At 41.1% G+C, this 14,810-nt stretch overlaps 1 protein-coding gene across 4 annotated transcripts in view; it reads right to left on the bottom strand.

The window, feature by feature from the left end:
• The window catches only part of PLD1 (phospholipase D1), a 227,897-nt gene that overhangs the window by 63,113 nt on the left and 149,974 nt on the right, over window positions 1-14,810 (bottom strand). For all 4 annotated transcript variants that reach the window (XM_049867117.1, XM_049867115.1, XM_049867116.1 and 1 more), the window contains 2 exons: window positions 12,892-13,005; window positions 180-290 (listed from right to left, as the gene is read on the bottom strand). In XM_049867117.1, coding sequence (XP_049723074.1) covers window positions 180-290; window positions 12,892-13,005 — 225 coding nt within the window. The remainder of the gene's footprint in view (window positions 1-179; window positions 291-12,891; window positions 13,006-14,810) is intronic.

The following is a 14,810-nucleotide window of genomic DNA, read 5'->3' as shown; positions in this document are numbered from 1 at the left end:
ATTTCAGGCAGGTGGGGGAGGTAAAAATTCAGGTGACATGAGGCCTTCTTCAGTGCTCTTCATATCTCAGCATGCGCATATTAACATGACAGGTCCTGGCTTCAGGGACCCCATGGTCTCTGTACAATATTTCTGGGAAGACAGAGTCTCAGACCCTAATGTACATGAGCAGGACTTACTTCTATGTAGATATAGTGCTTGCTGTTCTCTATCACATGTATGTAAGCAGTGTGGATGGACTCTTCATGGTACTTTATACCCGCAGACCAATCAGCAGCAGAGCGGAGCAACTATAAGGCAGGAATCAGAAATATGCAAACGTAAGACAATGGAGATGACAACAGACATACTGAAGTCAATCTTTTATTCTTCTACATTGACTGATTACAGTGGCTTGGGTAAAATGTGTGGGAGAGGGAGAGTAGGTGGGTGGGGAATTTTGCTGAAGAGAAGGTAGAATGGGAGCTGGCTTTAGATATAATCCATAAGGAAGGAAGCCAGCTGGAAATCACATCTGGAATATACCCTTTTCTACTCAGGATTATTTTCATTCAAAATTATTTCAGAAGTACCTCTTCTGATGCTATAACTAGGGGGACCATTTGTATTCTTTCCCTTGATGGTCCCACAGTTATACCAGAATGTGTTTGTTGTTCTGGTGCATTTATTAATAGTGCCCATTTTCATTCTCAGAAGGTCCTGGTTGGGCCATTAAAGTATGGTCACCCTAGTTATGACTTCATAATCTAATTATTCGCTTCCCCCCAAATAGATATTGTTCAGATTAATATGCTGTACAAAAAAAAAATCGTTTTGTTTAGGCATCTAATCTTCCCTTTAATTAACTGCCAGACCTTAGCCTGTCCTTCCAACTCTCAGAGATGCAACTTTGTTGTGAAGTGGTGACAGTAATAGCAACTCTCTCACAGGTAAGAAAACCGAGGCCCAGAGAGGTGAAGGAACTTGCACGGTGTCACCGAGCGTCAGCACCAGAACTTGAATTTGGGTCCTCTCATTCAATACCCTGTGTTTTCCACCACGCCATACTGTCTGTTTTGCCATTTCATCACACCTGTGTGTCATATCGATCAATTTGGAGTTGACAACATCATCTCAGAACAAACAGGTCAAAGTTGAGCTCATGACTGTTTTCCCTAAATCGTTCCCTACCTCAAACATCCTACTGGTCAGTGGCATACCATCGCTTTTTCAGTCTTTAAAGTTGGGCATCACTGGGGGCTCTCTGGCATGTCTCTTCTCTGCAGATTCCATATCTAATCTCATACCTAATTCTATGTATTCTTTTGAGGATTTATTGGATTTGCACATTTCTTACCACTGCTGCCTTCCTCTCTTCAGATACTCACTTGCTCCTGCTTGGATTACAGCACGAGCTTGTAGTTCAGGCACCTGAGCAGACTGGTTAAATACACCAACTCAGAGATGGACTGCCTGGTTCAAAGCCTAGCTCAACCACTTATGGGCTGTTGGTCTTGGTCATGTTTCTTATCCTTGTTGTGCCTCAGATTTCTCAACTATAAAATGGAGATAATAACAGTATTGACTTTATAGGGTTGTAGTGAGCATTAAATGAGTTAATGTAAAGTATATAGAAGGAGGTCTGGCACTTAATAAGTGGTACAGAAATGTTTTTATTAGAAAGAGTGTTAGAAGACCATTTGAGCCATGGTTAGTCACATCAAAGACATGTCAGAGGAGACTGTGGAATGTACTACAGGGTGGTCTAGATGACATGGAAGGATTTTTCAACAATAAGAAACCAATGGTTTTGTTTTTTCAGTATTCTAACACACAACAATGTTGTACATATAGTAGGCTCTCGATACTTGACTTTTCTTAAGCAGTAGTGCGACATCATAGAAGAACCACCATAAAAATTGATTTGTTATTCCTGATTTTAAGTGAAGGTTAAAATAATCCCTCAAGAGGTCAAATGAAATTGAAAATAAATTAAAAAGAATGGTCCCATAATTATTAGATGTATACACAATGATTCAATATATAATCAATTTTAGTCTGGTAAAAATCTGGCTTAATCAATAACTTTAAAAGTTGTATTTATAAGACTACTTAAATTCAAATCTGATACTCACTAAAAAACAATAATTGTGCTACTGTTGACAATGTGATTTCTTTATTCAATCTGAGGTATTCATTATAATCCAGCTCCCTTCAAAACATTTTATTTAGTTTTATCAGATGAATGTGTGCAATGAAATGAGAAAATTTAATTGTGAATATGAATAGTCAAACATCTCAGAAGAACACTCAGAAGGGAAATTTAAATATAATTCACACTGGGGAAACATCTCGATTTAAATTATCTCCAAGGAATTGCATTACTGTTCATTAGGTGGAAATAACAAAGGTGGAACACACAGAACTTTCAATCTTTCATCCACTTAAATCAGCGTTTAACTCTGTTCCTAAGGAGCATGGCTCTGAAGCTGCAGCTGCCTTGAGAAGATTCTTAGGTCACGTATCCTGATCTAATTCCATGTAACTCTGCAGACAGTATAAAACTGCAGAGTATACTGGGAAGGTATGAACCCTTCAGTTAGATCTGTGTAATAGCTCTGTGCTTCCTAGCTCTTACACCTTGGACAAGTCATTTCAATACCACAAAGGTGCAGTTTCCTTGACTGAAAAATTGAGATTTCTCCCTCTCACACACACACATACTCATACACCCCTGAGCCTGTCACAAAGGAAAAAAATGGCACAATGAACACAAAGTGCTAAGAATGGTATGTGGCACATAGTGGATACTCAGCATATGGTACTTCTAACTCTGTAGAATGTGATAGACAAGTTTTACATACCACTCCTTGGTGGTAACTTCACAGCCTTCTCTTCAAGTCCAGAAACCTTAAACTTTCTTTCCTTTCTCACTCTCGAAACCTGTTCTCAATTCAAGGATTGAATAAACTCATTCACAGAGGGTATAGATCAGGAGTGTCAAACAGGTTTTGACTTGCAAGTGCAGTCTTTAATCGATTCGAAGTTTCCTGGACAGCCATGTTGAAGAGAGGATTCTAGGAACTGAGCATACTGGGGAGGAAATCCAAGGCTGATTAAGCATGGCTGCCAGGAAGGGAAAGCATGAAGGTCACATGTTTGCCATCTTCCGTTTGAAGGTTAATGGAAAATGTTTTCCTTCTCAGAGGTATTTAAATGTATCAAAGAAGTAAATTTGTAAACCAAAAGAAGAACTCTTCGGGTATCACCCTGTGGGGGAGCTTCAGTAAATTAAGGTCTCCGGGATGCCTCTAAAGCCATACAGAATGGGAGTACTGACCTCCTAAAAAAAAAACCACTGCCATCGATTCTGACTCATAGCGACCCTATAGGACAGAGTAGGACCGCCCCACAGAGTTTCCAAGGAGCACCTGGTGGATTCAAACTGCTGACCTCTTGGTTAGCAGCCATAGCACTTAACTACTACACCACCAGGGTTTCCAACCTCCTACAGGGCTCAGCATTTATCATCCCATTGTCTGAGCCCAAACCTATCCATCTCATTGTCCAAGTCCAAACCTTTACTGCTTCCTCAAAACAAACACTCATCTGATTAAAAGAAGTCATCATTTTTGCTTAAACTTGAAACATAGCTTTCAAGCTACACACGAAAAGTCACTTGGTTTTATTATTCATTGACCATTATTCTAATTAGCTTAAAATCTGCCTATCACCACAAGATGGATTGAAAATATGATTTCCATCTTGTCCTACTTCTCCTCCTGAATCATGGACCCGTGAAGTTATGCATAAATCAAACTCAACTGCTTTAAATGTTTGATGGTCTAGAAAGTTTTATAAACAGTCAAATAAGTCAAGCACATTTTGATTGACTTCCTTTTGTTTTAAATTTACTTTTTTTTTTTTTCTTAACTGATCTGACCTACTTGTCTTGCATTTCTGTTTTAAACCAATGTCATTTGGACAAGTCTTCAAACTGCTCCCTACACACGCAGAAACATGGCTTATTGCCCCAAGTGTACTAGGAATCCAAATAACCCACTCTTTTCAAACCGCAAGTCTGAATACACAATTGCAAAGTATGTAAAAAAGGCACATTTCTGATTTTGTTTTAGTCTCAAAATTGTAACTAGAATTCAGCATTTTCCTTTGTACTGTGTCCTATTTTTTATTTAACTTAAAAGATAGCCTTCTCCTGAGCCACAAACCCTAACCTCCTTACATATTATGGGCCTGAGTCAAATTTGCGGACTAACAGAAATCTCTTCTTGAAGAAAAACTTTCAGAACTTTCCGAGTATCTATTCCAAGTTCCTTTTATTCTAATGCTTTTATTCCCTGTAAATCCAGCCCATATTTCAATTCCTTTTTATTTCCCAGAGCCTCCGAGTCAATCGTAGAACCATGATTGTTAGGACAAAAGCATTTTTTATATGTCCCTCAAGCAGAGGTTGGCCTCCTTGTAGACATTCCCTTGTGGCATGGGTTGGGGAGAGGAGGGGAGTACTCAGATTGTTGGACCTTATTCTTCCAGTCTGTATTGACATGACTTGCAGGCAAGGAGCATCATGAAATTGACTTTGTTAAGAAAAAAAAAAAAAGAAACCCACCTGTAAAATCTAGGTGGGAGTAGCACTGGTATCAGAGTCAGAACCTAAGTTCAGGGAGGGATAACGCCAATCAAGATCAGCCCAAGGCTGATCCCTATGAGGTAGAAGTCAGGCCTACCTCCACCCTCCAAACTTTTTACCAATTCTGACACCAGCTGTCCCTCCCATGGCACTCTCTACTTTTCTTCTGGGTTCGATAATTGATCGCAGTGCCACACAGAATTCACAGACCATACAGTTAAGTGGTTTATTAAGGAAGGAACAGGCTACAACTCAGGATCAGGCAGCACCTAGCCAAAGTCTCCCTTCTTCAGTGCAGGATAGCTCTCTCAGCTCCTCTCGGCCACAGATGTCCCCCCAAGCCCCTGAGGACAGGCTCCTCTTGGCCTTGCCGTCTGTCACCACTGACTGTGCCACAGGGCCCCTTCCAGGCCTGTTGCTGAGACCCTTCTGGGCCTCTTGCTGTCTTCAATGTTACAGCCCTTGACACATGATATAGTTCTTTTAGGAGGTTCCATGCCTCCTCTCTCTGTCTCTGTTTCTTCTCTCTTCCCTCTTCTTTCCTCCTTGTGCTTCTTTCTGTCTGAAAAACTTATGTGTGGTTGGCTGCATATATATACAACTTGGTGGTGCAGTGGTTAAGAGCTGTGGCTGCTAACCAAAAGGGAGCAGTTCAAATCCACTAACCACTCCTTTGAAACTCTGTGGAGCAGTTCTACTCTGTCCTATAGCTATAGGTTAGCTATGAGTTAGTATCAATTGGATGACAATGGGGTTTTTTTTTTTTTGGTCAATTTCAAGGCATGGCCCCTCCTAGCAGGGCTGCAAACTGACCAGTCCCCTCTCAGTAGGCCACAGACACTTCATTTGCATAGCATATTGACCAATCCCTGAAAATTGCATACCAATCACAGGCAGGCTGCAGCCCAGGATCAGACAAAAAGAATCAAGCCAAATTGTTTATAGCTTACCCAGGAAATATCAATCACCACACACGAAATGTCAATCACCCTGGACAAAAGTAACAAACCCTCTGGGGTAGAAAACTAGGTAACTCCTCAGGGATTAGGGATTAGGAGAAAAATCACTCTTAAATTGTTTTTCTAAAGAACCAAGGCAAAAGGCCACATAAAATAACTCATTTCACCACCCTGTCTCATACTATCATGTTATTTCTTTTAATAACCACTTCTCTACAGTTGAGTGTCAGTCATTCATATCATAGTGTTCAATTATTCAGATAGGATAGTCCATTTGCCAGAACAAAAGGGAAAAGTTAATTTTGAGGCTAATAGAGAGGAAGAAAGATAATTTTTGTAGACTGGGACTTACAGCGAGAGAAGTTTTTTATTTTTTTATTTTCTAAAGGTATAGTTAGGGGCTCTAGGCAGCCAAAAAGAAGCAAAAGGAGAATTAGGAATGGATTTGGGGCTATGGCAACAGGCCGAGCAGCTCTGCCCTTCCTATAGCCTTGGTGGTTACAACCATCCTGGGTCTTCTAGGAAAAATCTCCGTGCTTAATAGCTGTGAGCCCAGGCTCCAGCGTCAGAGAGCTTAGAATCGAGTCTCACCCCACCGCTTACCAGTTATGTTACTTTAACCTGGTAAGTTAAACTCCCGAAGTTTTAGTTTCTTATTCTGTGAAAACTGGGTATCTAAGAGGAGCACATAAGAATCCTTGGTGGTGCAGTGGCTAAGTTCTAGGCTGCTAACCAAAAGGTCAGCGGTTCGAACCTACCAGCCACTCAGGTAGAGAAAGATGTAGCAGCCTGCTTCCAAAGATTACAGCCTTGGAAGCCTATGGGGCAGTTCTACTTTGTCCTACAGAGTTACTGTGAGTTGGAACTTGACTCGATGGCAATGGAACAGGAGTCCACAGGGGCAGCTGTGGTTCAATGTTAGCATTTTTATCTTCCATGTGGGAGACCCGGGTTTGATTTCTAGCCAGTGCGCATCACGTACAGTCACCACCCATCTGTCAGTAGGGGCTTTCATGTTACTATGATGCTGAGCAGGTTCCAGCAAAGCTTCCTAAGAGAGACTAGGAAGAAAGGCCTGGTGACCTACGTCCACAAATGAACCAATGAAAACCCTGTGGATCACGATGGTTTCCAATCTGTAACCTATCATGGGGATGGCACAGGATCAGGCAGCATTTTATTTCATTGAGCATGAGTCACGGGCTCACTCGATGGCAGCTAACAACACCTAGAGTACAGCTCATAGACTCGTGACTATTAAATGAGATAATCTACAAAAAGCTCAGCACAGGATCAGACACAGAGTAAGTACTCCTGTTCATATCCGCTTCAGCCAGCAAGGCTCACAGGAGCACTCACGTAATGTTACTGCATGAAAACCTGCCCCCTATATGGAAAGTAGCTCCTGGATCAAGTAACTTCCTTAGAAATGCACAAAGGAAGCCTCCTTTCACCTCCATCTACCCACTTTATCCTATAACACCAGCCTCTAATACAAAACACTTGCTGTCCTTTGGAATCTACATTGATCTTTTGGAGTATCATTTGGACATTTACTCCAAGGGTGGGAATAAATTTTATCCAGTAGTAAAATTTGGATGTCATTCACACTTGCCTGTAAATTTTCTTTTATTTACACCCATTCCTCACTTATCGACATGGTTAGGTTCCAAAGACCAGGTCGTTATGTGAAAATTTACCTTATGCAAAAATGGGGGACTTTTTTTTTTTTTTTCAATTTTCAGATCATTTATTTGTCCAATTTTTTTTTATTTAGAAAATATGATCATAGAAATAATAACTGCTAAGGTTTACTGATGTGCTCATCACCGTGATGAGTCCAGTTATGAATTATTCCTCTGAAGAGAAGGAGGCTTGGAGGAGACAAAGCTGGATAAAGCAGGGCTGTGTGACTGGAGGGCCGATGGGTTCCTCCTGTGCAGGGTCAGGCGTCCCTCAAGGAGCCGCCTCCAGGGCTCCACTCCCACCCCAGCAAGCCCTGCATTTAGGATGGATCCTGGAGCCTGCTCTGCCCTCTGGGTGTGGCCAGTCACTGAGGCACTGAGCTTCCTGCGAGGGCATTGGCAGACTGGCTGCACACCCAGCCCCACAAAGGTAGAGGCTTCAGGCCCAGTTCAGCTTACTTTGGGATGTCATTAAACTTCTACACATTTTTTTCCAAACACCCTCTCTGACACCGCTTTCTTTCCTCCCTTCACAGCCCACAGCAGTTTTGAACTGCAGGGCCTCAGGCTGCACAGGAGCTGGGATTCCCTGGAGGCCTTGGTCATGGAGGAGGTGGGCCCCATAGGAGCTGGATGCAGCGCAGGAGGGAGCGGAGGGTGCAGGGCAGCTGCGGCCCAGCTTCCCGGAGGCCACCCTGCCCGCTGCCTTGTTAATGCGGAGACAGTTTGATAATAGATTTTTTACTATTGTAAATGTGAAATGTTGGATAATGAGATAGTAGTGAGGAGTAGGTGTATTTTTTTTTTTTTTTTTTTACATAAAAAGAGACTGAAGGTAAGACTTAAATAGAGTTGTTCCCCTCCCTACAGGGAGAGTTTCTCAGCAATGACTAAGGAGTAGCTTCTACCAAAAGCTGCCTAACTTAATAAAAAGGATCGTTATCAGGTACTGATTCCACACTGATGCTAACATGGCACAAGGCTTTTTTTTTTTTTTTTTAATCATAATTGTTGTTGTTAGCTGCCATCGAGTTGGCCCCAACTCAAGGCAACCCCATGTGTGTTACAGAGTAGAACTGCTCCATAAGGCTTTCTAGGCTGTGATCTTTTCGGAAGCAGATTGCCTTTTCTTTCATGGAGCCCCTGGGTGGGTTTGAACTGCTAACATTTGGGTTACCAACTGCTTGTGCCACCCAGGCTTCTTTAATCATAATCAGCCCAAGCCAGTTGCCATCAAGTCAGTTCCAACTCATAGCGACACTATAGGACAGAGTAGAACCGCCCCGTAGAATTTCCAGGGAATGCCTGGTGGATTGGAACTGCTGACCTTGTAGTTAGTGGCCATAGCACTTAACCACTACACCACCAGGGTCGGTTTAATTATAAGTGATATGAAATATCCTCTGTCTTGGTTATATATCTAAAACGGCAGTGACGGTATTTGGCAGCCTAGTTCATTTTGTTTGAAGAAAGAACAGAAACAAATTCTTTTACATACTCTGTGCATAGTGGTTTCAGAACCACCTCTTCTCCCTCCCTCCTTTCCCCATCCCCATGCTTTTCTCCTGCTAAGCCTTCCCTTAGCTCTCTTGGCAGGCTTCTGTGAATGCTCAGCACTGGGAGGAACACCCAAGATAATTCTAAAAGTGTCTGTGGAAGCCGCTGAAGTCTGCTCAGGTCTGGATGACTTTTTCAGAAGCAGAAAGTAGTGTTGGTGGGGGCAGGCCTCCATTTCGCCTGGCATGGCTCCTCTCTCCTTGGCGGGCTGTGGCACCCCCCTGAAAGGGCTCTGAATTCTGGCTTTTGTGGAACTATTGGCAATATATGCAATCTTTAATAGTTTAATTAAATAATTGGTTTCCCTTCTGCAGGAGAAAGAATAACATGAATTTTACCTACCATTTGCTTTATTATGTCTGTCAAATGCTCTTTCTCTCCATTTCAATAGATACATGGCATAAAGTTTTTATGTCTAGAACTAGCTTAGTGACCATCCAGAAGAATGTAAATTTCTTTGTTGCAAAACCTGAGAACACTAGGGAAAGCTTGAAGGTTGTAGCTAATACTGATGTAAAACAATGTGTACTCTTCTAAGACAGATACTATTATTATCCCTGTTTCAAAAATGAAGGAAATGTGTACAGGGAGGTTAAGTAACTTTTCCAAGGTTACATAGCCAGTAGGTAGAAGTGTTAGAATTCGAATAGTCTGGCTCTAGACTCTGTCTCTTAATCACTGTTGCTGTTGTTAGGTGCTGCTGAGTTGGTTCCAAGTCATAGCAACCCTATATACAACAGAACAAAACGCTGCCCAGTTCTGCATGATTGTTGTTATGCTTGAGCCCATTGTTGCAGCCACTGTGTCAATCAGTCCACCTCGTTGAGGGTCTTCCACTTTTTCGTTGACCCTCTACTTTACTAAGCATGATGTCCTTCTCCACGGACTGATCCCTCCTGATAACATATCCAAAGTATGTGAGACGAAGTGAAGTCTCACCATCCTTGCTTCCAAAGAGCGTGCTGGCTGTACTTCTTCCAAGACAAATTTGTTCCTTTTTTTGGCAGTCCGTGGTATACGCAATATTCTTCACCAACACCATAATTCAAAGGTGTCAATTCTTCTTCTTTGGTTACTCTTAATCACTACATTATATTATTCCTTTACAATTAATTAAGCTTGTGGCCTCTGAGAAACACTGATTTATGTTAAAAACAATAATCCTAAAGAAGAGTTTTATTAAATTTCTCAGCCAAGAGTGTGATAGCAACCACGTGATAGTTAAAAGAGTCAAAGACTTAAAAATGTGAGAATAAATTCGTTAAAAATTAAGTAGCCTTTACCACATAGACAGGACCCTATCTCTCTGCCCCTTCCTGAATTTTCTGGAAAACCAGAGATTGGAATAGATTTTTACTTTTGACCTGTAAGCATTATACTTTAATGACTTGAGAAAGTAATGTCTAGAACAAGATGAAGGATGTTTTGTGCCAGTAAATACTGGGAAGAAAGTAAAACAATACCATGGCTAGAACATTACAGAAAAGGAGAAACGAAGCAGGATTATTATTTTTTAGCTTCTGCTCATCTCATACTTCCCGGTTTCTAAAAAGATGCACTTCCTGGCTGTGTACGCTGTTCTCACAGCTCAATTATTTCCCCATTTCTGAAAATCGTCTACCGGCCACCACTAGGGATCTAGATTTTGTGAGGTGTAATGTATTTAAAATTTGGGGGACCCTCTTTAAGAAAAAGAATACTAATTCACAAATACAAAGGTAAGTATAGGGCCTTGAAAACACCCATAGAGGTGAGGGGCTCTAAAGCGAACCTACTTCATGGTAAAATCCAGCTCAGTTGGCAACAATGTGGGCTCCTCAAGGTGAGGAATTCATTCCCTCCCTTGCAGCCTTAAACTTTGGGATGTAGGGGCCGAGATGATTAAAAGGCAACCAGCTCTGTCTCGCCCCTTTGCTCAACTCATATAGCATAGAGGTCTGAACGCTCGTACCGGTATTTACAGCATTATTACCAAATTCTTTAACATCACTAAGCTTTCTCTCCCCAGCTAAGTATGCTTCCAGAGGCAGAGAACGCCTTTTCTGTCCATCCCTTCAGAATCCAAGTATGCTTTGATGACGTCACTGTGCAAACACTTGTTGACTGAATAAATGAATGAGTCTTGGTAAACTTTCTTTTTAATCAACTGCATTGGTAGGTTCCTGAGTCCAGGCCACCTGAACATACTGGGGATGAACGTATGAGCATATCAGAAGAGCATATCTGATCTAGCCCCATCTCTAACAGACAGTGATGCACAGAAGGTGAATGAAGGGAGGTGTTTCGTAGAGCAGGCAGGCAGAGTATCTATCTGTCTTTGGCAGAATGAGAATATCTAAGTCATAGCTCTGCCAATAGGCAAGTGGAAGATACATGTATATGCAATACTAGGATAAAACATCCTTTATTGATCATAAAAAAATACATTTTCAATAGATGCTTAATTAACATCAGCTTTTTTTATTTTTTTAATTTTGATAAGGAAACTCTGGTGGCGTAGTGGTTAAGTGCTATGGCTGCTAACCAAAAGGTTGGCGGGTTCGAATCCATCAGGTGCTCCTTGGAAGCTCTATGGGGCAGTTCTACTCTGTACTATAGGGCTGCTGAGTCAGAATCGACTCGATGGCAACAGGTGTGGGTGTTTTTTTTTTTTTTTAATTTTGATAAATTGACCACCAAGTCAATTTTAATGCAAGCAAGCTCAAATCTTAAATTCTGTTGATTTCCTAATACCAAGTTTCCTATTTTATCTTAGAGCATGGGTAATTTTTCCCCCTCAAAGTAGAATAAAATTAAGCAGGTTCATAAAAAATATTCATCCATTTACATATGAATGCATAGCTATTTGTGCCTCTATGTTTAAACTGGTCATCTCCATGGTATGGGATGACTAAGAATTTGCCACAGGTACTTCTCTCAGGTGGTTTTTCCTTTTTTGATTGTTCCATTATTAGATCAATGGTTTGAAATGCCTTTCTATTTTTTAGACATACACTTTTACTTGTACATAGTACAAAGTAACTGCTTTAGACATTTCATTTATATAATCACAGTCACTGGAATTCATGTCTGGAAATGTAGGTCCACATTAGTGATCCCAGCAGCAGACCCCCGGATCTTTACTTAACCAATGCTGTTGACACTGATAGGGATGACTTTGAACAAAAGGCAATGCCAAAGGCAGCCCATCCGCCTTCTGTTTCCACATGATTCCAAGATATTTGAGATACAGGTGGAAAAGGCGGCAGATAAGAATTTTAATCTAGGATTTTCAAATTCCACTTCCATCAGTAAGTTGCTGGGTTATTCTGGACAAGTCGCAATGCCACACTGGGTTTGATTTTTCTTGTTTGTAAGTTGAGGTGGTTGGATGCTGTAAAATTCTATGAGTCTATGAAGTAAATTCCTTATTCTAGTAAACCCCAAAACCAAACCTACTACCATGGAGTTGATTCTGACTCATAGCAACCTTACAGGACAGAGTAGAACTGCCCCACAGGGTTTCTAAGACTGTAAACCTTTACAGAAGCAGACTGCCACATCTTTCTCCCATGGACTAATTGGTGAGTTCAAACCATCAACCTTTTGGTTAGCAGCTGTGTGCTTTAGCCACTGTACCACCAGGGCCCCTATTCAATTAAAAGAGACTCTAAAAGGCACATAGTTAATTAAGAACTCAAATTAGACTGAGCTATAAGTAGCTTCCAGGATGCTAAGTTTCAGCCACATTCCTGGTGCTTAAGCGCTATCAGTCCCGGGTTTACTGTGTATCGTGTTGCCAGGGCCACTGCAGAAGGAGGTTCAGGAATAGCTTTTCCTTGACTCTGCCCTTTCCCGAGGACATGTATTAATTATACCTATAAAATATTTCTGAAAGGAGGTGAGTTGAATACATTTTAAATAGGAAATGTAACAGTTTACTGAATCATAAAAGGCTCATTCAGATTTGCTTTGGAGAAGTTGTCTTTAATGAAAAATCTGAAGCCACTGTAATGGACCCTGAGTCCGATGTGAGTAATTCGCCCAGTAGCACTTTGTAAGAGAGAAAAGCCAGACTCACCTGTACTTTTGCACGTACAGATTCAGGCACTTGATATTTCAACTCCTGGGCTGTTGTCTGAGATTTTGGAAGCAGAAATGGGTATGAAAGAGACCGATATTTTGATTTCATAATCTAAAATAAAGAAAAACAGGCAAAAATGACTCAGAGGAGAAAGCAGTTCTCTTCATCCCTCTGTTAGGATGGAAATTCTGGCTCATTTGGAAAAGACAAATGTTAACAGTGGATGTTTTCCGGTGAAGGGGTCATAGATATTCATTTTTCATTTTCTTTCTCTTTCGTGTATTTCCTTCTTTGTTCTTTCACAGTGAGCGTGTATTGCTTAACATATGCACCGAAAGAGTTAATACAACCATAGTTACAGAGATATATAGCTGCAAAAATGAGATTACTATTTCGTAACCTGCAGTTTTTACTATGTTATACAAGTCAGAATCGATGTGAAGGCAACTGGTAAATGTTGTAGACATTTTCCCACAGCAGCAGTGCAGCTCTGTATTATAATTTTAAAATAACTTCATAATAAAATGGTATGGAAGAATAATCATTTGTTTAATAAATTCTTATTAAGAAGCATTTCAGTTGTTTCTAATTTTCTTTCAAATATGAGAAGCAATGTGATAATAAATTACCTTATTGGATTACGTCTTTTGCTTAAATATCTGGAAATAATTTTTCTGAGTCAAAGGTTGTACACTTTTTAAAACACTTGCTGGTGTATCCATTTATCCTCCCCGGAGCAGAAGATAAGAGCAGGATATAATAACCTATACTCAACTATTAGAAATATTTCTCTTTGCTAGTCTAGCTGCTTGAAAGTAATGTCCTTTGTTTATTTATCCACTGCCGCCAAGTTTTTGTCAGAAGGGCTTCTGCTAAATTTTATAATGCTCGTATGAATGAAAAACATGGAGAGACTCTAGCTGTTGCTAAAACTAAACCTTTTTCCAAATTATCAGGGGAAAGAATGCCTCATCATCATTTAAAATAAATAAAGTGGTTATTCCTGGAAACTTAGCAACACCTGGACAATATATACTTGAGCATTAGGTCAAATCCTTACAAATAATGAAGGCACACTAAAAGAAATTCAATTTGGAGAAAAGAAAAATGTTTCTACCTTCTCAAACTGCTCGCTTTGCTCAGGATTACCTCTCAGGATCCTGTGTCAATGTGAGCCCTGTGCCATCCCTGGGTTGGAAGGGACTTGAAAGCTTGAGTTTTCTCACCTCAGTAAGGCTCACATCCTCTACAACTGGCCTCCATGTGCCTACCCAGCCCAGGCCAACTCTTTGGGTCCAGGTTAATTCCTTATTAAATCTACACTTGTGAGGCATACCTCAGCCATGGTTAAACCATGGGTCCTGTAACAACATTTCAGTAACCTCTTCCTGAACCTAAGGAGATCAGCAGCTCTCTAGGGCCTGGAGAGCTCCCTCTACCACCTGCACGTCACGAGTGCTATTGCAGGTAACATGCTCATGCCTCCCCTACAACAAAGCATCAATCAGTATGAGGCATTTCAATAATATCGTTCTGAACCTATGACACAATTTAACAAAACACAAATACTAAATGAAACAGGTGAACATATATGTTCTTAGCTTCCGTTGAGTTGGCCCCTGAGTTGTGGCAACCCCATGTACAATGGAACCAAATGTTGCCTGGTCCTGCGCCATCCCCATGATAGGTTGCGGATCACACCCTTGTGATCCACAGGATTTTCACTGGTGGATTTTCCGAAGGAGATCACCAGGCCTTTCTTCCTAGTCTGTCTTAGTCTAGAAGCTCCACTGAAACCTGTTCAGCATCCTAGCATCCTACAACAAGCAAGCCTCCACTGACAGATGGGTGGTGGCTGTGCACGAGGTGGATTAGCTGGGAATTAAACCCGGGTCCCCTGCATGGAAGGTGAAAAT

Source organism: Elephas maximus, chromosome 23, assembly GCF_024166365.1.
Source record: "Elephas maximus indicus isolate mEleMax1 chromosome 23, mEleMax1 primary haplotype, whole genome shotgun sequence".
NCBI lineage: Eukaryota > Metazoa > Chordata > Mammalia > Proboscidea > Elephantidae > Elephas > Elephas maximus.
Note: the sequence above shows the minus strand (reverse complement) of the source record. Positions and strands in the feature narration are given on the sequence as shown.